The sequence below is a fragment of the Neovison vison genome, chromosome 13 (genome assembly GCF_020171115.1).
Source record: "Neovison vison isolate M4711 chromosome 13, ASM_NN_V1, whole genome shotgun sequence".
In the NCBI taxonomy this organism is placed as follows: Eukaryota; Metazoa; Chordata; class Mammalia; order Carnivora; family Mustelidae; genus Neogale; species Neogale vison.
Window position 1 is genome coordinate 42,368,621 of NC_058103.1, and position 27,864 is coordinate 42,396,484.

Below are 27,864 nucleotides of genomic sequence, written 5' to 3' on the forward strand. Positions count from 1 at the left end.
GAATGTCCCTGATATCAGGACTGTGACTCCTGCTGCCATGTATTTTACTGCTGAGGCATTTAAAATCTGTTTCCGGTTTGGGGGCACCTGGGTGGCTCAGTCGGTGAAGCCTCTCTGCTTTTGGCTCAGGTCATGATCCCAGGGTCCTGAGATTGGTCTCCCTGCTCAGTGGGAACTCTGCTTATCCTTCTCCCTTGTCCCTCATCCTTGTTTGTTCTCTCTCACTTAAAAAAAAAAAAAAAATTTTTTTTTTTCTTAAATTTGTTTCCAGTTTTTCCTCTGGGAAGTCCTCAAACCGTGTGAACTCTTTCTTCCCAGGTACCTCCAGATCATCAGTAACTCGATGTAAACCAGGAGCCAACTGCCCCAGCTCCCACAGTGGCATCAGCAGACAACTGTCCCCTCTTTCTGTCACTGAAGATTCTTCTGCTCCTATTCTTGAACTTCAGAGCCGAGGATCCTCTGGAGTTTGTGGACACAGAGTCGAAAGGCCAAACAGATCAGGTACCCTGGTGACCTCCTCTTAAATAACAGTACATCTAGGTAACCTTCTAACCAGCCATGAAAGATGGTACCATTGGCCCAGAACACAGAGAAGTTACATGGACTCTCAGGGGTGGGAGTGGGAAGGTTTATCAAGTGGAAGAAGGAAGAAGGGAAATGGATAGATAGGATCTATTAGTGGTGTACAATATAGCAGAGAAACTGGACAACAGAGACAGTTGTTAAAGGGCTTAACACATGATTAAACAGTGACATCCAGTTAAGTTTATAAGGTGACTAGTTTCTCATCTTCTCATCTTTCTCATCTTCAGATGTCAAACCCCTGCATCTTTGATCTCAACCCTGGGATGCAGTAATAGCGCTCTCCCTCTCTGAGATTAAAAACAGCAGTAAAATCACAGACTCTATTTTTGTGCTTGTCACAATTGGAAGTCCTTGGAATCCTTCTAGTTTTCCCAGTTTTATGTCTTCTTCAGGACACTGCACTGCCTCCCTGATCAGCATTTACTGGTCAATCAAGATCTCTAGTTCTTCCTCACATCCGCTTGACCACACCCACCAACTCCCAAGTTACTCAGATTACTAGAATTGCTAGATAAATCTGATAGCAGATCTAGGGATTTCCTGGCAAATTTATCATTTTCCGATGTAGCTGAGTCTACTAGGCTGCTGCCCATTCTGTCCTGTTTGGCAGTGGACATCTCATTGCCTTCCACAGAGAATGTGCTCAAGTTCCCAGTTTACTCCCTTCCTCTTGTCATGTGACTGCCCTTCCACTTCTGAAAAGAGTGAAAACAATCAACAATCCTATGCCAACAGATGCTTTCCTTTGTGCCACGATGTCTCTGTTCTTTTGTTTGCCAATTACCATATTTTGGGGCCACCGTTAACATGCATGTTTCTACCGTTCCAATGTCAACTCCTTTCGCCACATCCATGATCACCTCCTCTCCATCTCTGCCACCTGCATTTTCAGTGTCCTTCCACTCATTCCTTCGGTTTGTTCAATAACATATTAAATATCTTCATCCTTAAAAACAATAACAAAACAGCAAAAACAACAAAGACTCCATCCAAAATAAATGGGTAGTTGAAAATAAAACAGAACTTTGAGAAAAGAATGAAATTCAGGGCGCTTAGTATGGATGGGGAACAGTCAACAAAGATATACAAGAAATAGAAAAGCCTCTTTTAGGGCTCTCCTAATTTGAGAAGAGGTTGGGTTTTTATATATATATATAAGAAAAGATTTTTCAAAAAGTGACAGTATTTTAAAATAGTATCTCAGCAGCTACTGACCCCAAGGCTGAGGTTCTTTTTAAAAATGAAGAAAATGACATCTTAAGTCTTCAGAAAGTTTTAATTGGCTTTAATAAGTTGCAGTAATATTCCTATTATTCCAGTTATCTGCAGAATAGAATGTTCCAGTTAATTAAATATACTGGTTAATAAAGACGTGCTCTATCTATCCTAGGCAGACTACAAATTTTAAAATCTATACCATTAAAGATCACAGAGGACATAATTTACTTTGTGCGATGATTCACAAGGCACTTGGGGGGTATTCCAGGGCACTGAAGAAAAAAGAGAAAAGGAGAATGATCTGAAGAGCAGCTCACCATGCTTTCATGAATGTGATGTACTTAACCTCAAAACGAATCCCATGAGACAGGTGTTATCACTGACAGATAAAGAAGCTAAGATTGGAATCAAACATGAGCTCAGGGCCATACAATGGTTGCACGCAGGTTTCCAAATTCCAGTGGCCTCTGCCATTAATGACTCTAACCAAATTTCATGGTAATGGATGGAATTCCTGGTATATCAGTTTTAATGGTCTATACAAAACCATACATCTAAGCAGGACTGCAGAGAATTTAAAACCACCAGAAAAATAAAAGAGCTCTGGGGACCCAGTCTTTCTATGATATTGATAGATGGTGAAATTAAAGAATCGGCAACAATTAAATCTAGCTAGCAGAAGAATGGTTCGATGCTATGGGGGCATCAAGAGCACTGTCCATGGTACGATGGTGGCACCAAGCAGTCTATGAAGAAAGCGACAGCAAAGGCAGGTATCAGTTTAACGGGATACTGATAACCTTTATAGAATCATTCCTCCTTGGTGAGATGGTCCCCAAGAATAATGTAATCTGAAGAGTCCACCTTTCTCTTAGGCATCCCTACTCTTCAGCCTCAAGCCAGGCTACCATTCCTGTCAGGAAACAGAATTTTTTCTCCAGACCATTTCTGAAATTTCCAGGGGTTGAATGAAGAGCTGAAGCCTGAAACCTAGACAGAATGAGTATTCAGAATAAAAGGATTTGGACCCTAGAGTCATACCAATGTAGGTTCAACCTTGGACAACTTTTAACACAAGTCTCAGTTTCTTCATCTGTAAAATGGGAGTGATAATATCTACTTTACTGGGTAGGTTAATGTTTGCTTGCCAGACTCCCAAGACAAGAGTCTCTTATTCCACCCTCTCACTCATTTTATATTTTCCCCCTCTGCTCTCTGCATAAGCCACATGATTATAGAGAGGATTTGCAGGACTGTTATCAAGAGCAGGAATTGTCTATACACAGTAAAGGGAGCTAGCTGGTTCACACTTCCAGACTCATGTCAATGTTACTACATCATGAAAGTTTCTCCCGACATTTCCCTCCCCATCACTTAACAAGTGCCCCTCTTCTGTTTCCACATGGCCTTGTATCTGCCGTTCTTGGCCCTAACACACTATTTCTGTTGGCCCTAACACACTATTTTGGATGTGTTTTCTGGTTTACCACTAGGCCATGAGCTCAGGTCTTTCATCTTTGAACCCTTAGGACCCAAATAGCTAACTAGCTCCTGGTGATCTCTATAAGATTTTGCTGAACACATAAATAAAAGAAGACCAGTTTTCATCTTCTAGAGGCTTAGGTCCTGAGAATCCAGTACCATTCAGAAGACTTTGAAATCATACAGTAATCGCTGTGTTTGTCATTGCTCGGTTTATATTCCCCAATTCAGAATTCGCCCTCAAGGCTTTCTACTCCCTTCCCAAATAATTATATTAGAAAGCATTACCTGGGTGAAAGTTTTTACGCCAGGGGGGTGGTCATACCTGGCTTATTAAGCAATAGGACCACATTTAGTGGGAGAGAGAGTAGGTTCTGGAGAGAGAAAGTAAGAAACCCATCCGCTACCACTTACAATCTGCAGCCTATACCACTTTCTTAACTCCTTGGACAAACCCTGTGCTCAAAGGAGGTGCTTGGAGACAGGAGAGAACTTGCAGACAATTCTGTCTCCCTTCCCTTGGTATTCTAATACCTGGGATCTCAGCTTGGGGACTCAGTGACTTCTCCCTTTTAACCTCCCAACAAGTGCATAAATTTATTGTGTTGAATTTGTTTCTCTATCAAGAAAGAAGTCCTTTATGATTGTCACTTTTAGAGAATTTTGACTATTTTTAATGTAAAAAAATGCTACTAAATTTTCTTAGTAAATGTCAAAATACAAAGCAGAACTCATTGTGCTCCCAGAAATACATTAAATTGTAATTTGCTCCAAGGTGGGAAATGACTTTGTGTAGTCAGGATTTGCCCTGTTCTGGGACATGGTGCTTTTCAATTTAATAGTCAGCTTTGCTGCAGTTTCGGGGGGTGGGGGCGGAAAAACCCCACCTTGGTAGAGTATAACAACAAATATTTATTTCTCACTTACTTTTCATGTCAGCGGATACAGGGCTGCTTTGACTGGGCTCTGCTCATTCTCCCACAGAGACTAAAAGGGCAGCTCCTATTTGGCTTTTTCTATTCGAATGACAAAGAAGATGAGCAGGAGAGGTTAATGGGACCTTGTGATGCCCATAAAGTTCTCCTGGGAGGCAGCCTACTTCACATCTCTGTTCATGTTTGATTAGACCAAGCAGGTCATGTGGCCAAGTCGAAGTCTTTGGAGCTGAGATATGTAATGCTTTCATGAAGAAGAGATTAGAGTACCTGGAAGAACAGCACAGCATCCACCAAGTTCATGAGCATTGTCATGGCCTTAACAATGGGTGGGGGTCAAGATCCATACTGTACCTTACAGAGCAAAGATTCGGGAGAGAAAGGGAGCCAGAGTTAATCTCTTTAAATGATGGTAAAAAAGCAAAACCCTGATGATACTACTGTCTGCCTCTTTGATTGCTGTCCTATAACCTGATTTCCACACATCTGTATTCCTCTCCTGTGCTCAGGGGATGATGGAACACAGACTCATCCTGAGAACAGCAGCCAAGAAAACAGAATCAAGGCTCGCTGCCAGTCTTGCACGTCCATGGTTCTGAAGGCCGTCTGGGGACTCTTGATCATCTTGTCAGTGTCATCGTCTTGGGTTGGAACCACACAGATTGTAAAAATTACTTACAAGAACTTCTACTGTCCATTTTTCATGACTTGGTTTTCAACAAACTGGAACATTATGTTTTTCCCAGTCTATTATTCCGGTCATCTGGCCACCGCTCAAGAAAAACAATCTCCGATGAAAAAGTTCAGGTAGGTTTCATGTTAAAGGGCCAGTGCAAGATGTTTTAAAATAATTTTATGAAACTGCATAATTTCTTCTCTGTGTCATGATGAACTGAGTTGACTAGGGGAGTGTGGAAAGCCAGGATCTAAGGTTGGTAATGAATACATGAGCACTAAGAAAGAGAATCAGCGCCCCCCCCCCCAAAATTATTGAATGTCTGTCACATGCCAGGCACTGTGCTGGTGCTTTTGTAGATCTTATCTTAATTCATCATCACTGCTGGTAACATGTATCTTTTAAGGCAGTGTTATTATTCTTATGTTAACACAAGAGGAAACAAGTTTAGAAAAGTTGAATGACCTGTCCAAGGTCACACAGGTCTAAATAACAGGATCCAGATTTAAATCCAGAATTATCTCTGAAAGTCATGCTTTAAGGGAATACCCCATTGGCCCAAGCCCAGAAAAGAATATTAATTGTTACAAAAATATTTGCTCAGTATTTGGGACACTGTGGTACCTAAGCAGATAAAATGATCTGGTTTCACAAAAAAGGAAGTTTGGCCCTAATGGTTTAAAGATTATTTATTTATTTATTTATGACCAGGGTTGGGGGTGGGGTGGTAGGCAGAGGGAGAGAGAATTTCAAGCAGACCCCCTACTGAGTGGAGAGTCTGACTCAGGGAGCTTGGCACAGAGCTCAATCTTATGACCTGAGACCATGATCTCAGCCAAAACCAAGAGTTGATGCTCCACCAACTGAGCCACCTAGGCAGGCCAGCCCTGAGGTTTAGAAGATGCTATTCTTTGCTGGTTGGGAGCACATGGGACTTTTACTATTGGTTCACCAGCTACGAACTTGGTAGTGCCACAGTTCTAGTAGTTGTTCTGTGCTAAACTTGGCTTCTGCAGCCCCATCTCGGAGAGCTCCGGAAGCTGGCAGGACCAGTCTTGCCCAGCACTCGATGAAGGCAAAAGGCAGCATTTGGGTCAAAGAACCTTTGCTGACAGACAGCTTCTCGAAGAGGAAAGGCCTAGAGGGAAGGAATAACTTCCAGGACAGTCACTCTCATCATGGAGACAAAACAGTAGTCAAGACCTCAGTGGATGGCAGTGGGAGGGGGACAGTTCTCTACACCCACTTACTGTTCCTTGGCAGAATGACAACAAACTCATCTTGGAGAAGCCAAAATCACCTTTCCTTCTTGCCCTGTACTTCCTGAAAAGATGTGCATTAACAGAGTATTCTTAAAAACTTAACAAACTGCAAAGAGTCTATCTTCAACTTCCACTTTCTTTCACCAGCTTAGAAGCAGCCAAAAATATTAAAGTCACACTCTGTGCTGATTTTCCACAGTATCCATGACTATTCAATTAAAATTAAGCAAAATCTATATAAAAGTAATAAATGTTTTCTGGTTTGGAGGACAGAAATAAGCCTTACACCTGTTTGTAATTGCTAAGGATACTTTGTATTTGATTCCCATCAAATAGACATGAAGTTGGGACACAAGGTCTTTTTTAATAACAATATTTCATAAGCAATTTCAGGGAACAAGAGTATCAAACTAAAATTCTCCCTGTTTGAAAATGGCTTATCCATAGCTTCTATGTTCTACTCCAATGCTCCTGTGGTTTAGATACACATGCTGATAAAAACAAGAGTTTAGTATGGGAGGTTGTGCTTCAGAACACCTCAAAGCATGCCAAGTTGGCTTTATTTAAGATAACACATTTACAAGAGGTTGCTGCTGACAGAAATGTTGTTTCGGGAATCAACTTCATCTCCACCACATCCCTTATGTCTGACTAACTCCGAATTTATCGAAACCTGTGATTGGGCAAGACACCTCCACCTGTGAGTACAAGTTGGTTGAAGTTGGCCATGTCTGAAACCAAATCAAAGAGCTGTTATTGTCAAACAGAAAACATGGTCTTTGAAAGGAATATTCTCCAGAGGGCCCCTCCATAGGAGAGGTAAACATTGCCAGAAAATTCTGAGATCCTTCATCTTATTTTCCTTGTAGACTCATTAACACCATCTGCCAAGAAGGCACTTCCCGGAGCTCTCACGGCAGAACAAGGGGAAAAAGAGAGTTAGTATGTAATACTGGAAACAGAATTTGTCCCATAGCATCAGATCCTCTGACTATTTTCTTCTTTTCTCTTGAATTGTATGAAAGAATTTTCAGTTCTTTTTCTTATCACTAACATCATGACCTGAGCCGAAATCAAGAGACAGATGCTTGAATGATGGAGCCACCTAGGTGCCCCGATGTTGGGCATCATTAATGTACTAGTGTCCCCAGCTTCTAACTTCAATCCAAATTTGCCACCTGTCAGTGGCTAATGCCTAGAAATTCTGATCTCATCATCCCAAGGAGACACTCACTGTTACTTGCTCATCTATAGACATCCTATCTTTCTCTGAATTTTCACATTTCTGAGCACTTAATGCTTAAATAACATAAGGTCCTACACCCATAAACAGGCATTTGAATGGAGAACATTTTTAAGTTCTGCTATGGCAGGGACAAACAGGGAGAAGGTTGACAGGCAGAGAAGGGAAAAAGAGGGGACCAATAAGGAAGCCAACACGGTGGGTGGGGGAGGACCACGTGAAAAAAACAGCCTCTGCCCCTCCCCCCACACTGGGGAAGAAAACTCTCCCTGTCACTGTGCCTCCCTGCGGCATCAGAATGTGTGCTCTCCTGCATTCAAAGTCTTTGCTTGAGAGCACTCAACCCAGCATGACAGTGGGCTCTGGGAAGGAAGAACCCTCCCTGGCCAGGGCCAGCAATATGAAAAGAAGTCCTTTCCTTAGAAATGTGTTTGTTGTGTTTCTTCATCAATGTGTATCTCAAAAGCCATTTAGCACTTGTCAGGATGAGCCCGTGACTAGCAGCTCCAGCTCTGCCTGGCTGACTTTCTCACAGAGCAGACCCCTTGTGAGGACAGAGAGATAGGATCCCTTGCGCCAACTGCTGCTTGGTATGTATGTGGCTCTGATTCAGTGTCTCTCCATGGCTGTGGGGCTTAAGAGATGCCCCTCCATTTCCTTGAGCAGGTGTGATTTCTGTTTACTTTACAAAATACTTTGTTTTTAGGTTATCTTACCCCTTCTTGGATTTTGTCTCTTTCAGGTTAAAAATTACTTTTGGGAAATTGCATTTTTATTTTACAAAAATCCTCCTCTTTTAGTTGTCTCCCGCATCAAAAGTAAACTGTTACACAGGTTTCTATGTGTGCATTATGCATTTTTAACCTCCCGGGATTCACTGGCTTACAATTCCCAGCATCCTCAGCTGCTTGGATGCAGTGTTTTCCGTGAGACTTGACATTGAAGGCCATACTCCTGTGCTTAAAGCCTCACCACTTTGTCACTCCCTCCCTCCATGTGGCCCTCCATAGGGTAAGTTGCTTCATATGCTGGGGCAAACATGGGCTAGAGATGATTTTGGTTTGTAAAACATTGAGGCACAATTGTTTCTTCTCAGAAAAAGCCGGAGGAGAAATGGTGCTAGTACTAGCTAGAACCATGTAGATTTCATTACAACAAGCAAACATCAGTAGCTTGTTGCTTTCAACAAGGTAGTTATACTACTCTTGAAAATACACAGCCTAGCACAGGATTGTTGCCCAGTAAATGCCTGGATGCTCATGAACAACTGCGTGGAAAAAAATAAAGCTGAGTTATCCCAATGGTGAGTCTGTTTTCAGTCCATAGTCAGACAAACAGTATAATTTTATCACATCATTATTGCCTGTTCGTATCAATAGTTTGAACATTTTTATTAAAATGGCCCCTTGAGGGCACCTGAGTGGCTCAGTTTGACCTCAGCTTTTGGCTCAGGTCATGATCCCAGGGTCCTAGGATTGAGCCCCACAGCAGGTTCCTTGCTCAGTGGGGAGCCTACTTCTCCCTCTTTCTGCCTCCCTGCCTAGGTGCTCTCCCTACTTATTCTCTCTCTCTCTCTCTCTGTCAAATGAATAAATAAAAATCTTTGATAAAATAAAATGGCACCTTTGGTTAAATAATCAGCTTAGTCAGAAATCAAACAAAGCAAACATTTAACCGAAGTGATTATTTTTACACAATAAATTCAGATAATTCCTCCAAAGCAACCTAATGTATGTATATACATACAACCTGAGTTTGATTTTTTTAATTTATTTGTTTTAGCAGTTTGGGTCATCATAGAATCTTGCGTCATTTTTTTTTCCTGTCTTAGAAATGCTAGAGGAAAAACAAATTAGTCAACTGGGCAGATACATTAAAAAGAGGTCTTGCCCCTTAGGAAAAATCAAATCCCCAACTGTGTGGCTCTCCACAGTTTGTAGGTTTGCAAGCTGTCTCTACCTGTTTACACAGTGGCAGCCCTCTTGGTCCTGTTGTAGTCACCCCCTTGGGAAAGAGTCTTCTCTCTTGTCTAATAGCTGGTAATCCTAGAAACTACTCATTTCTGTATTTCTCCAGACTTCTCTGAGAATGTTCAGCAGCAGCAGACTGGCTGCCCCAGCCATCTTGAGAGAATATCTAGGTAGGAAAGGGCCTAGCTCTGCACCTGGGGGACGTGGGCTCTTGTCCATGAAGCCCTTTGCCCCCGTTGTGCTCCATAGGTGGGAGCCCTGGGTAAGCAAGTAAGTAAGTTCGACGGATGAACAATGGGTGTTGAGTGTTTGTGTTCTTACCAGAAAATGGCTGTCAAGAGTTAGACAACCCAAAATGTGTCACAGTTAGTACCTGACAATTAACCTCTTTTTCTTTCCTAGGGAATGCAGCCGGATTTTTGGTGAAGATGGTCTGACATTGAAGCTCTTTCTTAAAAGAACTGCTCCCTTTTCTATTCTATGGACTTTGACTAATTACCTGTATTTACTGGCTTTAAAGAAGCTGACAGCCACGGATGTCTCTGCTCTGTTCTGTTGTAACAAAGCCTTTGTCTTCTTGCTGTCGTGGATCGTGCTGAAAGACAGGTTCATGGGAGTGAGGGTAATGGCGCACTTGATTCGATGTGTGAGGCCGCCTATAATCGTAAATCCTTGGCATCAGGAGAGCTCCTCTGTCCCATGGAATTTCTGTCAAACTTTCCCCATTGGCTCTGAGTACAAACTGGAAATTGAAGATGCATTAGGACACGCAGGCAATTACTGTATCATGAAAGGATAAAGAGATGGTCTCCCTTGGGCAGTCAGCTGATTTCAACAGGAGGCCCAAAAACAGACCAGGGAAAATAAGTTCTTTTTTTAGAATTAATGGTGTGATCAACTCCTTCTGTCCTCAGGAAAGAAGGGTCTGAGAAAATTAGCCACCTTAAAGGTTATGATTTTTTTTTTCAATCAACATATGTTGGGACAACTCCCTCATGGTTTCCCTCCCCCCGACCCCAAGATGGAGTTAATTAACATTGGTGTAAGTAGATAAGGTTCCCAAACAGTAATTAAAGTCACTGGTAATGGCACAATGCTGTTAAAAGTGGCTCTGTATCTTGGGTGACTAATCTAGAAATGGAACGAAAAGCAACAATTTGTACTTTGGGGTAACAAATCCTTAATTGAACCATATTAAACGTTCACCAGCCACTTCAGTTCTGAGTTTATTCCTTTCAGAAGTAATATTGATTTAAAAAAAAAAATCATTTTGTATTCTTGTTCTAGGTTAGATTGATTGAAACCCATGCAGCTCTAAGGAGCCAGATCCCATTCGTTTAACCTGGCACGGCACGCCACCGTGATGAAAATATTGAGAACATAATTCTTTAGAAAGAGGTATAAATGGAAAGCTTTTCCCAGAAGATAAACATCACACACTTACTGTTCTCTGAAATAGGAGTCTAAGACTGGATTTGAAACATATTTTTCTATCAAAATATTGTTCCTGTTACAATGATATCAGGTCTCTGGCCCCTTAAATGCTGAAATGAATACTAGAGAGAGAGTTGATGACAGCCATTAACCCTTAAAACTTTTTTTTAATAGGAAATTCTGGTTGTATCTTGGGAGATGTTGCTTGGAAATTTAGAACTGAAGCCTGACACGAGCAAGAAGTAGAAAGCTATGGTAGAAGACAAGATGAGAAACTGAACCAGGCCATGATCCATTACCATACCCAGTTGTGGTACCACACTCTCCACCATCTAACTTAGATTCGCCATCCAAAAGGTTTAATGTTTTTATATGGAGAACACTGGTACTGGCTGCTTACCATCAGGTCCCCTGACCTGTCCTTGAGAGCAGGGACCATCCCTGTATTTGCTTACTGCTCCATTCAGGATTAGCTACATAATTTGTGGGGCCCAATGCTAAATGAAAACACAGGGACCACTCCTTTTTTTTTTTTTAATTTTTAAAGCAGCTTTATTTTTTCCCCCAAGTTTTTATCTAAATTCAAGGTAGTTAGAAACGAATAAGATATCATACACTGGCTAATTGAATTTAAATTTAAAAATACATAAATAAATTCAAGCTAGTTAACTTATGGTGTAGTATTGGTTTCAGGAGTAGAATTTAGTGATTCATCATTGCATATAATACTCAGTGCTTATCACAAAAACTGCCCTCCTTAATGCCTATCACATTTAACCCATCCCCCTTCACACACATGGGCCCCCCATCTAGCAACTCTTCTTTGTCCTCTAGAGTTAAGAGTCTTTTATGATTTGCCTCCCTCTCCGTTTTTATCTTGTTTTATTTTCCCTTCCCTTCCCCTATGTTGATCTGTTTTGTTTCTTAAATAACACAGCAACAGCACAGCATGAAACCAAGGGCAAGGCCCTTCTAATCATGGGACCCTATGCATCTGCAAAGGTCATATGTCCATGAAGCCAACTCTGCCTCTGTCTGTAGCACCCAGAATAATGCAGGGGACAAAATAAAACTCAGTGATATTTGAGGATATACTACATAAATTTATGCTTATGAGATCTTTCTCTTTTCTATCTGCCATCACCATGGATTACGCATGAGAATTTAGAAGGCCTTGCCAGAAGAGAGGGAAAAAGAAGAGATTTAGGGGCTTTTCTGCCCTTTCAATGGCATCTGAATACCAAAAGGGAATCAATACCTTCACTATTAGATTTACCAATGAGAAAATCAGTTGTATTAGAGTGAATGAATGCATTTAAACAGGGTACTTACTCTTGCAAAATGTCCTATCAAAAGAGATTCAGTGTTTACTTGAGATTTAAAAAACAACAACAGCAACAAAAACTCAGCTGTGTAACTTCTATTTAAATCACACATTAAGGAAATCTGCCTAGAGACTACAGACCATCACTATTCGAAAATTGGCATCTCTAGTGGAAGGGTGGTCCCCAATAAGTTGTCCACATCCTCATTCCCAGACCCTGTGAATGTGACCTTATGTGGAAAAATGGTCTTTGCAGACATAATTAACATAAGGAGGATGAAAAGAGTAGATCATCCCAGATTATTTAGTTGGCTCTAATTCCAATAGCAGATACCCTTATAAGAGACACACACAGGAGAGACACACAGAAGAGAAGAAGGCAATGTGAGCGCAGAGAGAGAGATCAGAGTGAAGTGACATGGCCACAAACCCAAGAAGCCTGGGACGGCCCCCAGATCCTGGAGGTGTCAAGGAATGTATTCTCTCTCAGAGCTGCTGTTGGGAACATGCTTCTGCTGGATTTGAACTTCAGGTCTCCAGAACTGTGAGAGAATAAATTTCTTTTGTTTTCAGTCACCAAGTTTGTGGTAATTCATGACAGCAACCTTAGAAAACTACTAGAGCATCCGTAAGTAGTAAGACCCAATAGGGAAAAAAAAAAATCATTACATATCCAATGAGTTGTATATATTTGTTAATAAGTACATACGTAAGACATCATAGATAGCAAAATGGTAACATAAATGTCAAGCATTGTGGAAGTCATATAGTTTTCTTTTTACAAACCACAAAATGCTTTGCTCCTTACTGGGAAACATGAGGAAGTGTTTAATGCCATGTTCCAGAAGAACGTCAAGGTATAATTTTGACAATGCGTGTAATCAGGCCATGGGATAGGAAAAGAGCCACAACATCTTCAGCATTTTGCCTTTGAGAGTCTCAGCAACTCTTTTTTCCTGAGACATATTGAGAACATATGTAATTGGGTCATCTGAGAAATTAAAGGAGAGCTCACAGAACATGGACAACGTAAATGCCATTTTCATTGCCATTTTCAGACGGGATCAAATCAGAGCCACCTCACTTGGACTAGTCTTTTGTTTTGTTTTGTTTTTAAATAGTTCAAGTGCTGCTTTCGGTCATCAGATTACAATTTGTATATTTTACTCACTCTCAGGCTTCAGAAGTTTAGAGATAGATTGCTTTTGGATTGTAATTTTCATTTGACCCAAAGGATGCTCGTGTTTAAGATGATCACATTCCCTATTTCTGTTTTTCACATACAAATGACATCCTAGACAGAAGGAAGGATGCTTTAAGTTATAAAATCAGTTAACATGTGTTTCTCTGGAGCCCCAGTTGGCACAAGGTAATTGCTCATGGAAAAACAAATTCTGTTTTATGAATAACTTTTTAATACTTTGTGTCCTTAGAATATTAATTGCATTATCGATGGAAAGGTAATTTGTTGCACATTCAGTTTGCTATCATAAAATCATTTCAGCCACTTCGCTGGTAAATATTGGTGTGCTAAAACCTCTTTCATGAGTAGTCGATTACAACTGGTAATATGATCATCCCATGGAAATTAGTAAACTTTTTAAAAAGACCTTTTTTTTTAGTTGCACAAATGTTGGTGAGAATCCAGCTCTAGCAGCTTTGAAGTAGGGTGTTTTCCCATCTTCAAGATCCTGTCTTGTTTAGCTAGAGCTCTTCAATTCCTGAAAAGCCCCTTAATTTAAAAAAAAGTTCTCTACAAAGAAAATGAACCACTGGCTGGGGATTTTCTCCTCTGTCACTGGTATTGATTGCAGTCCAATCTGAAAAGTAACTCATCTTTTAGATCTTGTCCCTCTCTTATTTTTTAAATTGTTAATTGAAAATTTCTTTCATTTTTAAATTTGCTTGAGTGGAGGAAGACAATTGGTGGGTGGCGAATGGTTCAGCAGAACCCAAACTTCCTTAGCAGATTTAGGAAATGAATTTGTGTCTCTTTGGCTTGACACGCACATATTTTTCTAGCTGTAATTGGGTCCCTATGCAGCTAACCCTCCAAACTGTGGCTCTTTTGGACACTTTCCAAGATCCACCACGGACCGACTAGGGTATGTCAGTTAAACGGAATCTTTCGCTGCTTAATCTGCACTTCTCTGAATTCAAATTGGGCTCCAGAGTGCCCTACATCAGGACACTGGAGCTAGGCTGTTACTGACTTGTGCCAATACTATGCATTTAGAGAAGAGTCAAGATAAACTTTGGTTTCCACCCTGCCTTTGGTTGACATTTATGTCGTAACTGTGCAATCGTGGGCCGTGCAGAATCCTCTATCCAGAACCTTCATGCTTCCTGGAGGAGGCAGCAGAGGATGGGTACTGGCATTCATCCTTATCGTCCCCCTCTTGGCAAGAGAAAAATTCGTGAACACAGGGGGAGAAAGCTGAAGTGGAATGCTCTCCAATTTTACCCCCCGCAAGGAATCCATAACCCCTTAACAAGATACCATCAATAGATCTGCTCTATCCTCCAGGCACACCCTTTAGTTTTTCCATCTGGCCATTCTTTCCCTCTTTTCTCTCCTGGTCTCCCTTGGAGATCATTTTCAGATGGATTTTATTCACATAAAAATAGATGTGTGTTGAGAGGTGGCGGGTGAGAATCTTGGTTTGGGGGTCTGCACAACTTGGTTCGAACTGTCTGTCCCCAGGCACCCTCTGCACACACACACACACACACACACACACACACAAATCCGTATGGCTATACTCTGCCCTCTGCCCACTTCTTTCATTTCTCACACTTCAACTCTTGTCCAATTTCACTGGATCTGAGGAAAACAGATGGTTCACCTTCATGGAACCTTAAATGTAGCATGTGGACAAGCTTAAGGATTCTGCATAGCCTTGGTTTTCCTTGAAAATGGACTCTATTTAAATAACTCAAAGAGAAAAAGAATGATCATCAGTGCAGTTCTCACCAGCCAAGCTATTCATGTGTATCCCACCTTCAGCTGGACATTTAGTCTTGGACTTGAGTACAGCCCTGCCAGCAGCGTACCTTTGAGGGTCTCCACACTAGAGGCTGCTGTAGGCTTGCTATTCAGGGATCCATTGTGCGTCAGGGGAGCTCCTCCATGCTCACCCAGATTTAGAAATGCTGTTAACTAAGGCAAATTAAGGGAAGTTATTTCAGTTTCGATTAGAAAGAGAAGCGATTAAAAGTTCACCTCAATACGCTGGACCCTAGAAGAGCTGGTATCATTACGCAAATAATAATTCTGGGCACCATTTTGTCAGTGGGGGAAGCAGTGAATGTAATGAGGCTGGTGAACCCTCACAGAGATCAAGAGAAGGGCCAGATCCCTGTGGTTTTGAAGGCCTGAGACAAAAATAAATAAATAAATAAATAAATAAAACGACGAGACAAGAAAAGAAAACAGCCAAAAGCCAGATGTTCCTCTAGCTTTTATGTATACAGATGAATCCTTTGAGAGGGGACAGAAGCCTAGCTTTCATGCAGGGTCACATGTGGTCAATAGCACAGTGACATTACTGAATGTTTACCTCCAAAGCCATCTTTGGGCTTGAGGAACACACTCAGCCAGCCTCATGGTGCCCGTCTGATTAGCTCTGAATGTTGACAGGAGGCTCTCAGAGGGGGCTGAACCTGCGGTGGAATGTAGTTGGCTCAGGAGGAAATGTCCCTTAAGAGGTATGCTGGGCAGATGAGCTAACAAAATCCTCTTCTTTGGGGTACTTGCCCCAGGTGGGCACACCATGACATGAGAGGCCCGAGAGGCTTCCCAAAGCTGAAAATTAGGCTTTGGCATTGTTGTGGTCATTATGGTTACGAACATGCTCACCTGAACCAGATTCAGGGAATGGCAGCGGTGAGTCAGTCTTCTGTCTTATTTAGACACTCTGGTTGGTTATAGGGCTGGAATTGGTGTAGGTTGGGAGGAGAGCCACAGAGGGCACAGGAGATGGTGTCTTCTCAGCAGAAGCATCCCTCATCTGGATGCTCACGTGTTCAAAGGCATTTGAGGGACGGGGCGCTGTCCCTATGTAGGTGTAGGTGCGCACATAGGAACACTTCTGACCCAGGATTTCAGGCACAGGCTTCCGGCAGGCACATGTCCCATATCCCAAGCCCAAGAAGAATCATTTTGTGTTTTTTGTTCAAAAGAACAGACTATGAATCCTTCCCTGGTAACTGATCAATTCTGAAAATACCTGTGACTCAGATCTGTGCTTACACTATTTGTTTTCTGAAAATTCAAAAAGTATCTACTCTGCAATTGGCCAGTGGTGCCAAGGAGAGCCACTCTGGGATCATCTGAATGACCTCTCCACTAAGCCTCTCCCACACCACCCACCCACAGCCATGTCCCTGCATTTCCTAGAATTGCTGAGCTCTCTTCCCTGAGTTCCAGCTGTGTAGATAAGAAACACATCGAACGTGTCTTAAAACAGAACCACAGAAAATTTGTTCTGTTAGATACTTGTGAAATTTAAATTAAAAATGTGGAAAATAATTTAACTTATCTTTTCCTCCCAGGAAACCTATAACACCTATAAATTGCTGTTTATACCATAGAGAAGAATTTTTCTAACATCTCAAACATTCAGATTTTCATGCTTTGAGAACTTAACTAACTACACTGTTGGCCCCCCAATGTGAAAAACACTCCTCTCCATGAAGGCAATTGGAGGAGACCCTGCTATAATTGATATGTCAACTTAAGTAGTCCAGCTAATATTTCCACAAGCACTTGAATATAAAATGTAATGGAGCTCTTTAAAAGGCCCATCGCAGTTGTAATTTTGAATTGCTATAAAATTTATAATCTTTGTCCATACCCAATTCCTATCTTGGGAATTTATAATAGACATAGTACGTGTATATATTTTTACTAAATGTTGACTCAGAAAAGGAAGTGCTTCTAACTGAAGCCATACCCTGGGGGGGCGGTAATAGTATTAAATGGTCATCGCTTTCCAGAAAGCGTTCTTGTTTTTGCCTTTTTTTTTTTTTTTTTGGATAGACTGTTTTCCTAGTTCCCTAAACCTGGAATTCTATATTACGCCTAACTGCCTAAACCCAGATATTATATATTATAGAATAATTTTAATAATTTTAAATATGAAACAGCACATCATGTTAAAGTTCATTATGATTAATACTGTATTCTAATAACCCTTTCTTGATCTGAACAAGAAAACACAACTGACGCTTGGCCGAAAGAAAACAAATATTGATTCAAACTTATTGTCCTACAAGCTCAGACTTAGGAGGGAAATCCGCTTGCGGACCTGAACACTTTGACCCATGAACATTATTTAAACACGAAAGCAAATCAGAAAATGCCAGTGTCTAATGTGCCTTTTCATTTCTCTGAAATCAGACTGCTCAGAGGATCATTGCAGGTCCTGGGCTGAACTGTAAGTCCCCAAATTGAAGAAAATGATCGCCCTCACAGAATTTCCAGCTCTAGATAACCCCCTCCCCATGTTTATTTATGAGTCTATTACTTCTTGTTTGGAAAGTTTCCTTGACACCTCGTGGTGTGTGTATTAGATTCTATTCCCTCTAGTGAGAGGCAAAGCTTAACTAGAACACATGCCTGGGAGCTTTACAGAATATGATATTCACTCAGCAAGAGAAACGCCTCCCATCAAGCAGCCTCCTGGAAAAACGCTTTATGAAGACGGTTTTTCACTGCTGACATGTCAGCGTCTGTTCTCAAGTACTCCTGCTGTTTTTCATAAAGGATGTTTAGTATGGAGCTAAGACTGAAACCAACAGTGCACTTGCTTTTGGTGGTCATTAGCAAAAGAATTGCTTTAGTAGCATCTAAATTCTATGTGTCATCGCTATCATACTCTTCACTGGCCTGGAGGGAGTCTACAGTCACATGTTGAAGAGCTCCATTTTGTTGTAATAAATAATGCACTAATAATATTCGGAGGTGCCAAAAAAAAAGTCACATAGGCAGAAGAGCTATCTTGGAGGAATTGATTTATTTGGGAATACTCAGAACTGAACCTTAACAAAGTTAACCGCCAGGTGCCTATATATTTCTTGCAAAGTTACATACATCTTGGTTAAAAAGTCAGTGAGACTATTTCACAAGGAAATGACATATTGTTCCCCATCCCAGGGGCTGTCATTGTACTATGTACTATAGCTTTGAAATGTTTTCCAGTGGAATCAGATCAAGATAATTTCAGAAACAGGTGCAAATCAGCATTTCACTAAGGGAGTGGACCCCTGTTTTGAATAGATCCAGGATCATATCAATTTATATTAAACCATTATTATTTTAATCAAATGAATATTTCACTTTATACAGTTAACGCTCTAGAGTAATGGGATAAGTGTATCTTTTTGTGGTTAATTTGCATGTAAATCAAAGGAAGAGCTAGCTTCCATTTGACACACCAATGGCCAGTGCAAACTCAACTCCCTCCTTATAAATCACTGGGAGAGATGGCACACTTTCCTTTTTTCCCCTTGGCCTAAATTTTGTCTCTTAGCTGCACCAATGTTATATCTACCTAGTCAAGTCCTGTTTATGTGTCAATCTTCAAAATCATGCATTGATCTGAGAAGCTGATGAAAATGTATGCTGAATTATTTGAAGCAAAAGAATACACTGTAGATAAAAATGCTCTGGAGGATTAGGAAATCCTATTAAATTTATTTCACCAACATGTATATTAATCTCTAAGAAGTTGAGCTAAAAGATTAAACTGCAAGTACTAGCCCTTAATTAGAATGTGAGCAGCTTTTATATTCTCTGTCTGGATATCTCATGAGCATACTGATTTCTTGTTAATACTGACCCTTCCTGCATTGAAACAGAGATGTACGAGAGGTAATTGGGTTTGAGGAAGCATTTAGCAACTCTCATGAAGTCTTCAATTGCTTGCCCTGAGATATGGAGGCATCAGGGTTTTTTTTTAATCTCTTTGCATTCTATTTGACAGATAGTCGCTGCAATCATGGCCATTACTGGCATCGTCATGATGGCATATGCAGATAATTTCCATACAGATTCGATCATAGGTGTGGCATTCGCAGTGGGCTCAGCCTCTACATCTGCATTATATAAGGTATGTTGTGCCTTTTTTTTTTAATGTCATTGGCTGTCATTTGTAGCTTAAACTCAAGTAATAAAGGAAGCCAGGACAAAGAAAGTCTTGGCATGAGAAAAAAAAAAAAAAAGATGGTTTAAATAAGACTAAGTACCATTTACTGGGTACTTGCTACATGCTGGGCACTTGCCAGAAGTTTTCACCTGTGTTGACTCAACTTTCTGAGGCACAGGCACTTACCCCCACTTTCCAGATGAAGAAACTGAGGCTTAAAAGATTAGTAACTTGCCCAGGGGCATACAGCCAGGAAGTGATAGAAAGATTTAAATTCTGACTAGCCACCTCCAAAGCCCATGCTCCACACCTCTGCCCATCCACAGTCATCAACCAGTTGCAGCGGGGGCTGAGAAGGACCCCCTCCTCTCTTTAAGGTTCTTTATGTTAACTGCCTACAGTCATTACCTTAACCCAATGAGGTGTTAAAAATTACAAGCAAGCTGTCACTCGTGAGTTGACTGCTACGTATTAACCCGAAGCCACAGGAACTCCTGTTATTAGTGAAACGAAGGGCCTCCTTTCCTCTCTGGTGGATACTCTGGGTCTGCACTATGTACTTACCACTCGTTCTCTGCTGGAGCTGCCACTTTTGAGAGCCAGCTTTCAGGAGGTCGCTAAGGCACTGTTCCACATTCACCTCTCTTGGTGCTTCAATGAGAAAATGCTCTGTGAAAAGCAGGAAACGCCCTTCGCATCCCTCCTGGATGCCTGTTCTGATGATTCACCAATACTGCGGCTCCGAGGGCACTGAGTCTATTTCCATATTGACATTTCCTGGCCCACTGATTCTGTGACAGGCTTGACAAGTTTTCACTCAATTGCCATTAGTGTCTAACTGGCCCCCAACTGAAACTCCTCTGAGGTGTCTAATGAGACCAAAGAACAGCACGTGGTCAAGTTCTCTTGATTAAGTCTCTCAAGAGAAAAAAAATAAGTTCAGTTGAAATTAAAAGCAACACATGGAATTGCTATGTGACTGGGATGGCCGTCTTTTCAAGAGAATTCTCCTGACCATGTCACAGATGTACTCATCCTGGGAGCAGTAACATTTGCAGACACGTATAAAATCAAATGTGTGCCGTTGGAAAGATCTGCTTTGTTCTATGTTGTTTGAGGATTAAAATAGGAAGCAGAAGGGTTATAAAGCCAAGAACTATCAACTCGACCCCTGGCTCCTCCTCAGCCCAACGTGACTGTATGTTGGCCATTCATACCTCCTTGCTACCTTCTTCTGCACACAGATTTATATCCAGAAAAAAAATTTTTTGTTAATCTGGAGAATAAACAGAGTATTTGTGAAAATAAGTTAAGCTCCAAGAAAAAAGTGCTTATAAATCCAAGGCATCATTATTACATCTCTCAACAACATAATGATCGTCTCTCTGTCTAGTTTAGTTTTTGGTATCTGTCAGATTATGGGTAAAATGAATCCCATCCTTGAGGGGAAGAACTGACGGCATCTCAGCCCTAGATTTTCCTGGGTTTGTCTACATGCTTAGTTATCACTCACCCTATACCCATCCCTGATGGTGGTTAACACAGTGCCTGCAGTTGTTTCCAACATCGTAAAGAATTCATTTTATGGCATTTGCTGTTTCATGTGAAGACCACAGGGCATCTTACTTACCTCAATGGCCCATTTATTGTCATGGAGATGGTGGGATAAGAAGAAATAGAGGATAAACTTTGAGTTGGTCAGTTCATTGTGTAGAACCTGCCTTTCTGCTCTAGCCAAGTCTCTAACTGTGTGGCTAAGGAGTTTCTTTCCCAATCCAAGGTCTTGTTCAAGATGTTTCTCGGAAGTGCCAACTTCGGTGAAGCAGCACACTTTGTCTCCACGTTGGGTTTCTTCAATTTGATCTTCATCTCTTTCACCCCGGTCATCCTGTATTTCACCAAGGTAGAGCACTGGTCATCATTTGCAGCTCTGCCGTGGGGCTATCTCTGTGGCATGGCCGGGCTGTGGCTGGGTAAGTGGCCCTGGGTTTTGCCTTCCATTTCCTACATCACTTTTGACCTTTCCTTGGATTAGATAAATGAACATAGTAGGGTTATTCCCTTGGGAAACTTTGTCTTCTGTTTCTCGAACTTACTTAAGGTTGGCTAATGGTCAGAAGGTTCTTTGCAGGCTATTGCTTGTATAGATCAGAGATGTTCAACTGGTATGTCTCTCATGAAGTAAGGTGTGAGTTAGAGGCCTAGACCACTCTGATCACCACTGGGCATCAAACAGCCTTGACCATTCTTCATGTTGTACTGTATGATGTCACTGTGTTCCAGCATAGCATGGTGCACCAGGCAGAGGGAGAGAGGAGATGGTACATTCAAGGTACTCAAAGTGGATCAAAATGGCTGGAGCACCAAGTGCAGGAAGAATAGGGAGGAAAGAAGGAAATGACATTCTGGAAAGAAACAGGTCATGAAGGAGCTGGAAACCCATTAAAGGGAGTAAATCCATTTAAAAATCTTTAAGCAGAGGAGACAGGCTCCCATCTGCATTTTAGTCAGCCAGCTCGGGCTGTGTATGGAGAATGAATTTGAGATAGGAAGCCCTCAGCAAGCAAGAGAAGGCAGAACTGGACTTGGTCACCCTGCTAAGTAGATTGTGCCTAGTCGGTGACCAAGAAAAAAATCACCTGGAGTCTTTTTAATGTTCTCTCTCCAAATTCCCCAGACTCAGGGTGGTCAGCTTCACCTGAGCAACCAGGGGACTGTGACTTTCCAGCTGTGCTTCTTCTGTCACCCACTGTAAAAGGAGCCTGAAAAATAATGAGCCCACTCTTGTCTCCCCAAGCAGGTGAACAACAGCACCGGCTACATGACTCAATGTCCCTTTACTCAGAACCAAATGACTTTCATTCTGCTCCTCTGTCTTCACCCTTCCCAAGGACAGCCCCCTCTGCCTGATCCCCATTTTCCTACCACACTTGACCTACAGGATGTCTGCCAACCCTCAGCTGATCTTTTATCAAGGTGGCATAATCCAAAGCAGCTTTGCAGTTCCTGGGAGAAAACCATTGGCCTGGTTTTCATTCCCACAGAAGCCTTGGGTTATCTTTTCTCTACTTTGGCCCAGGCCCCTATGCAGCGGGTGGGGCAGGAGTCTGAGACCAGAAAAGGATCAAATGTTGATTGTTGGTCTTTGAATTCTACTTTTGAAGTCGAAAGATATGTAGTTATGACCTTTCATAACCTCTGCTAAATTGAGTAGAAATCAATAGCAGTGTTTTCATAAGACCCAAACATCCTAGTTAAAAGTGCCTCGATAATTTCCTGGTCAAAATCGTGTATGCGGGGCGCCTGGGTGGCTCAGTGGGTTAAAGCCTCTGCCTTCAGCTCAGGTCGTGGTCCCAGGTCCTGGGATCGAGCCCCGCATCGGGCTCTCTGCTCAGCAGGGAGCCTGCTTCCTCCTCTCTCTCTGCGTCTCTGCCTACTTGTGAGCTCTCTCTCTGTCAAATAAATAAATAAAATCTTTTTAAAAAAAATCATGTATGCATGATCTCCAGCTTACTGCAAAGTAGCCCTTCACCAACATATGTCCCTTGGCTTGGTCCATTCACCTGACATGTCTGTGTCCCACTGAAACTTGGGTGAGGCCTCATGCTACAGATAGCATATTGAATTATATATCTTTGTCCTTAGGTTGTCAGAAAAATGAGTAAGTGTTCTACCTAAAGAACTAATTAAAAACAGACAACACATTTCAGTGAAGCCGCCTGTTTTTAGCTGAGTGGGAAGGGCTCAGTTCTCACCCAAATACCAGTACTTTCAATCTGCTGAAATAATCCAGTTCAGCCAATAAAAGAGCAGTACAGGAGATTAGCAAAATCTGTGTAGGGTTAAATACCTTCCTGACTTGCTAGAGTGTGCCGTATTTGACTCCCTGAGTCTATGGAAAGAGTTGAGGGGCTGGAATAGTCATTCCCATTGTAGCTCTGCCATGAAGGAAAAACAATTATTAACTTTGGAAGGTCCTCTGCCTTGATTGCCATGACTATTGTACAATAATTATGAAGGAGCCCATGTTTTATGAAAGTTCAACCCAAGTGACTCCAGATAACAAAGTTAGTGGGCTTAATTAAGGTAGGGATTATAAATAGCAGTAGAAGAATAAACACTGTCCTGGAGTAGTTCTAGAACCATCTTTGGTTCCTTAGAGATATAGGCAGTATGGTTTAATCACTTACATACAGATCTCTCTGAATTGAGGACCATTCCTAGTTGTTAATATTTGTCTCTCTAAACAACCCCTAAAAGAAACACAATTGAAATCCATTAAAATAATGCTATGTAGGGGCACCTGGGTGGCTCAGTGGGTTAAGCATCAGAGTCTTGGTCTCAGCTCAGGTCCTGATCTCTTAAGACCCAAACATCCTGATTAAAAGTGCCCAATTTCCTGGCCAAAATCAACCTAGCCAGGAACCATCACAAAACCCAAATTCCGTGTGGAACCTACTTGAAATGAAATGAAATAAAATAATGCTATGTAGTTTATCATTGTTCCTCTTTTTTATCATAGTTTTTCTTTCAAAAACATGCATTTTTGATCATTTTTGTAGGGGGTAGATGATTGTTTTATATTTTACTAAAAAGGTCCAAAATATTAATTCAAATATATCTAGTTATACCTTCCTTTGGTTCTGTGGCCCTGCCCTTGGATAATCTGTGCACAAATCAGGATGTGGAAAACAGCCCTGGGGTTCAGTGCATTACATCGAACACACTTTCATTTGCCTGTATGATGCTCACCACGAGAGAAAGGAAATAAAACAGCATAGACCATCCTTGGATAGAGCTTCGTTTAGGCAGTAACAGGAGAGCCTTTTCATTATCCAGGAATATGGCGTCATACAACAAAGTAACAAAGGGAAAAAATCCAAACTTCAAACAGTCCTCTGCTCCCGACCTCTGGCTGGCCCCAGCCTGCCTTTATAGTGCTAATAAGCAGTGTCCTGAATTGATTGTTTCACTGCTTTGGATTTGTTCTAAACGCCCTTTGCCAGCCAACTGGCAAGAGATCAGGCAGCCAAGGTGACAGAGGAGAAGAGAATAGACTACTTCAATGGAGATACTTGTGTATCTGGCTCCCAAATTAGAGGATTAATTGACCAAAGGTGCGGACTGTGTAGAAGGCAGGTTTAGCAAAAACACTGGTTCTATTACGTGAAGAAGGAAAGAGCCCAGCAGATCAGTTTGCCTTCATCCTCTGTATCCTCCTGTGTTTTTCAGCCTTCAACATCCTGGTGAATGTCGGCGTGGTGCTGACATACCCAATCTTGATCTCCATTGGGACCGTGCTCAGCGTCCCCGGAAATGCAGGTACCAGTCGCATATGACAAGTGAGCCATCTCTTGCCTCTGTTCCTTTCACACGCTGAGTGGTTTCTTCGAACAATTGTGAATTATGTCTCTTGCCTTGGAAGATGTTTTTAAATATCGGGAAGGTGGCAGACAACAGAATAACTATGCAGCAGATTTAAAATTTGCAGCTATAAACACTGTTTTTACTCAGTCGTGCTTTTAGAATTAAATACCAAATGTATCATTTGGGTTTCATGTAATCTCCCTGACAACCTAATTTTGCGATATTTTTAGAGGAAGTCCTGTGGAAACAAAAGGCATCCCAGCCGAGGGCTCTCAAGTAAACGTCACTAATGAAAGTGTAGGAAATGTTCAGGGTGTGGGCTCCCCGTCAGACTATCCGTGGGGAGCGGCAGAAGCTTCTCCTGGGGGCCGAGCAGATGGCCCTCTGGAATACGTACAGGAAAAAGCAATTGGGCTCACTTTGGGAACAAGAAGAGAGGCTATTTTTCCAGGATGATCTTTAGAGTGAAACGTGTCAATGGAGCAAGTTATGAAAGTGAGGGATTTGGAAGACCATACAGTCCTAACTGTGAGATTTTATTTTTCCAAGTCTCAGGTACCCAACTTTCTCTGCCCCGGTACTCCTAATCAGCAGGTACTCATTGAGCCTTTACTGTGTGGAGAATTGTAGAAGAAACAGGGAAGGGGAAAAGATATTATTGTTCCCCTAAGAAACTTACACCAAATTTGGAAAAACAAGACCAACATATATGAAATAACTTAACACCCCACAGTGGGATTTATTAGCAAATGCCAAATGGTATGAGACAGACTCATGGGACTACCAGATACCCGGAGGAAAGAAATATGAGTGAGGAGTGGAGTTGTCAAAGAAGTTCATTCATTCACCTAGGGATCCAGTCATTCAACACATCATTTCTAAGCACTTAGGACATGTCAGGAACAGTACTAATGCTGGTGAGAGTTTGTATGTATACTCTGAACCATGTAGTGTACAGAGGGAGAAAAAAGAATTCAGTAGTTACAACGTAGAGACAGAATTGTATTGATAGAGGTGTGTAATGAATGCTCTGAGAGCACACAGGAGGGGCATCCAGGAGGGCTTCCTGTAAGAAGCCAAAAGAGAGAATGAATGAAGGGATTTGCTGGATGGTGGGGATATGAGAAGGAATGGGCGTTCCACGTAAATAGAAAAATCTGGGCATTACCAACAATTCCACTACTAGGTACATATGCTGAAAAAACAGAAAACGAGACCTTAAAATATACTTGTATGTGAACACTCATTGCAGCACTATTCATGGTGGCCAAAAAGTGGAAACACCCAAATGTCCATCCACAGATGAACCAATAACCAAGTTGTGATACGATGGGCTATCATTCAGCCATAAGAAGGCAGGAAGTATGGGTACGTGCTCCCACATGGTTGAACTTCAAAAACATTGTGCTAAGTGAAAGAAGCCCCATGCAAAAAAGTCACATTTGGTGTGATTTCGTTTATATGGAATCTCTGGAACAAGTTAATCCATGGAAACAAACATCAGATTCCCACACAGGAATTGGGAGGTTGGGGAAGGGCTTGGGGAGTAACTGCTTCAGGGATAAGGGGTTTGAATTTGAAGTGATGGAGATGTTCTGGAATCAGACGGAGGTGGCAGTTGTACAACACTGTGGCCTACAAAATGCCACTAAATTCATGTGAAAAGAGTTTATTTTATTTTGTAGGAACTTCACCTCCATTAAAAATTCTTTAAAAAGAACAGGAGGTCCCAAAATGTAGGCATTAACAAACGTGGCCCATTTGGAAAATCCTCAGCAGCCCAGTGAATCTGGGTAAGTGTGAAGGGATGCAGAGGAGAAGTTTCGAGAAATAAAACTGCAGAGGCAACTAAGTGAGATGACATGAGCCTTGAGGATAAATCTGACTTAGAGAGAAGAATAGAAAGCAAACAAAGGCAACAATAGAATGATATGGACAAAGGAAAGTGAGGAGTGGAGTTGTCAAGGAAGTTCATTCATTCACCTTGTTGAAAGAACAAGGGAGACTTTAGAAATTTCTAGAAGTAGCACTGACAGTGGTTATTATTCTCAGAAAAGCTTAGAAGCAGTCCTAGCCTGTGATAGACCTGATTTTTCTTCCCTAGCTGTGGATCTCCTGAAACAGGAGGTGATCTTCAATGTCGTCCGCCTGGCTGCTACCATTGTCATTTGCATTGGGTTTCTGCTGATGCTGTTGCCAGAGGAGTGGGACGAAATCACCCTGAGATTCATCAACAGCCTGAAGGAAAAGAAGAGTGAGGAACATGTGGAGGACATCACTGATTCTAGTGTACACCTGCGGACCAGAAGCAGGGCCAATGGGACAGTGTCTATACCCCTGGCTTAACGAGGGACCCATTTTGGATGCACGTGTATGTATATTCTGTGAATATAGTAAATTTTTCTCACTACCTGTACACTCAAATGACAGTATTAATTCTGGATTTGTATATGTCATAGGTGAAATCATGCCAAGGATAAAAGTTTACATTTATATGCTTATCAAGGAACTGGTGTAAATAATCATAATAAAATTTTTTTATTAAAATATATTCATCTTTATTCTATTTCTTCTGTTTTAGAGGGAATTGCCTGCCCCTAATTTGCAAAATTTCCTGAAAACATGAGACTCTACTAAGTTATGGGTTTATCATGACCTTACCCTCACTGGAAACTGAAATATTTTTGTTCCATCAGAGAAAGTTGCATAAGAGGATAACACATGTAAAGGATACACACTTTATATATATATATTTAAGTCCAATAAGACCCTTAAGTTTGAAGGCTGGGAAGTAATTAAACAACTATCAAAAGAGAATCTTCTATATGCAAGACTAACACTAGGAAAAATGAAGGCGTGAAGACAGAGAAGACTCCGTCTCTACTTCCAACATGCTTAGAGTAGTATAGAACATGAGTGGTTATAAAGATTTCTAATAGGAAGTAGACATTTAAAAATGGCAGAGGGGTTAGAGCACAGCTCTACAGTACCTGACATGTTGACCACTCCTTTTTTCTGAAATATCCTCTCTACTTGACTCCCATTCTGTTTCCTGGTTCTCTATCAGCCCCACTGGCTGCTTCTCTAGGGTCCTCTTCCAAGACTGGTCTCATCACTGTCAACCTTCAGTGCTCGGTCTTCTTATCATCTCGTTCCACACTCTCTTCCTCAGGGATTTCATCTATTCCCATGGCTTCAAATGTCACCCATGTGAAGA

The 27,864-nt window shown here is 41.5% G+C and overlaps 1 protein-coding gene across 1 annotated transcript; it reads left to right on the forward strand.

Annotated features, from left to right (window-relative positions):
* The first annotated feature begins 336 nt into the window (after positions 1-336).
* On the forward strand, positions 337-27,188 carry SLC35F4 (solute carrier family 35 member F4). The gene is made up of 7 exons (XM_044231211.1): positions 337-504; positions 4,733-5,030; positions 9,777-9,996; positions 19,119-19,244; positions 21,061-21,253; positions 24,513-24,602; positions 26,752-27,188. The coding sequence occupies exons 2-7, from the start codon at positions 4,813-4,815 to the stop codon at positions 26,991-26,993; spliced, it is 1,089 nt and encodes a 362-aa protein (XP_044087146.1). The 5' UTR covers positions 337-504; positions 4,733-4,812; the 3' UTR covers positions 26,994-27,188.
* The last annotated feature ends 676 nt before the right edge of the window (positions 27,189-27,864 follow it).

What these genes read in the sequence shown, in the direction of transcription:
- SLC35F4 (XM_044231211.1), top strand. Translation starts at nt 4,813, where the DNA reads ATGGTTCTGAAGGCCGTCTGGGGACTCTTGATCATCTTGTCAGTGTCA. An exon ending in CATGGCCGGGCTGTGGCTGG is followed by an intron (nt 21,254 to 24,512) that starts GTAAGTGGCCCT and finishes TGTGTTTTTCAG; the next exon opens with CCTTCAACATCCTGGTGAAT. An exon ending in CAGCGTCCCCGGAAATGCAG is followed by an intron (nt 24,603 to 26,751) that starts GTACCAGTCGCA and finishes TTTCTTCCCTAG; the next exon opens with CTGTGGATCTCCTGAAACAG.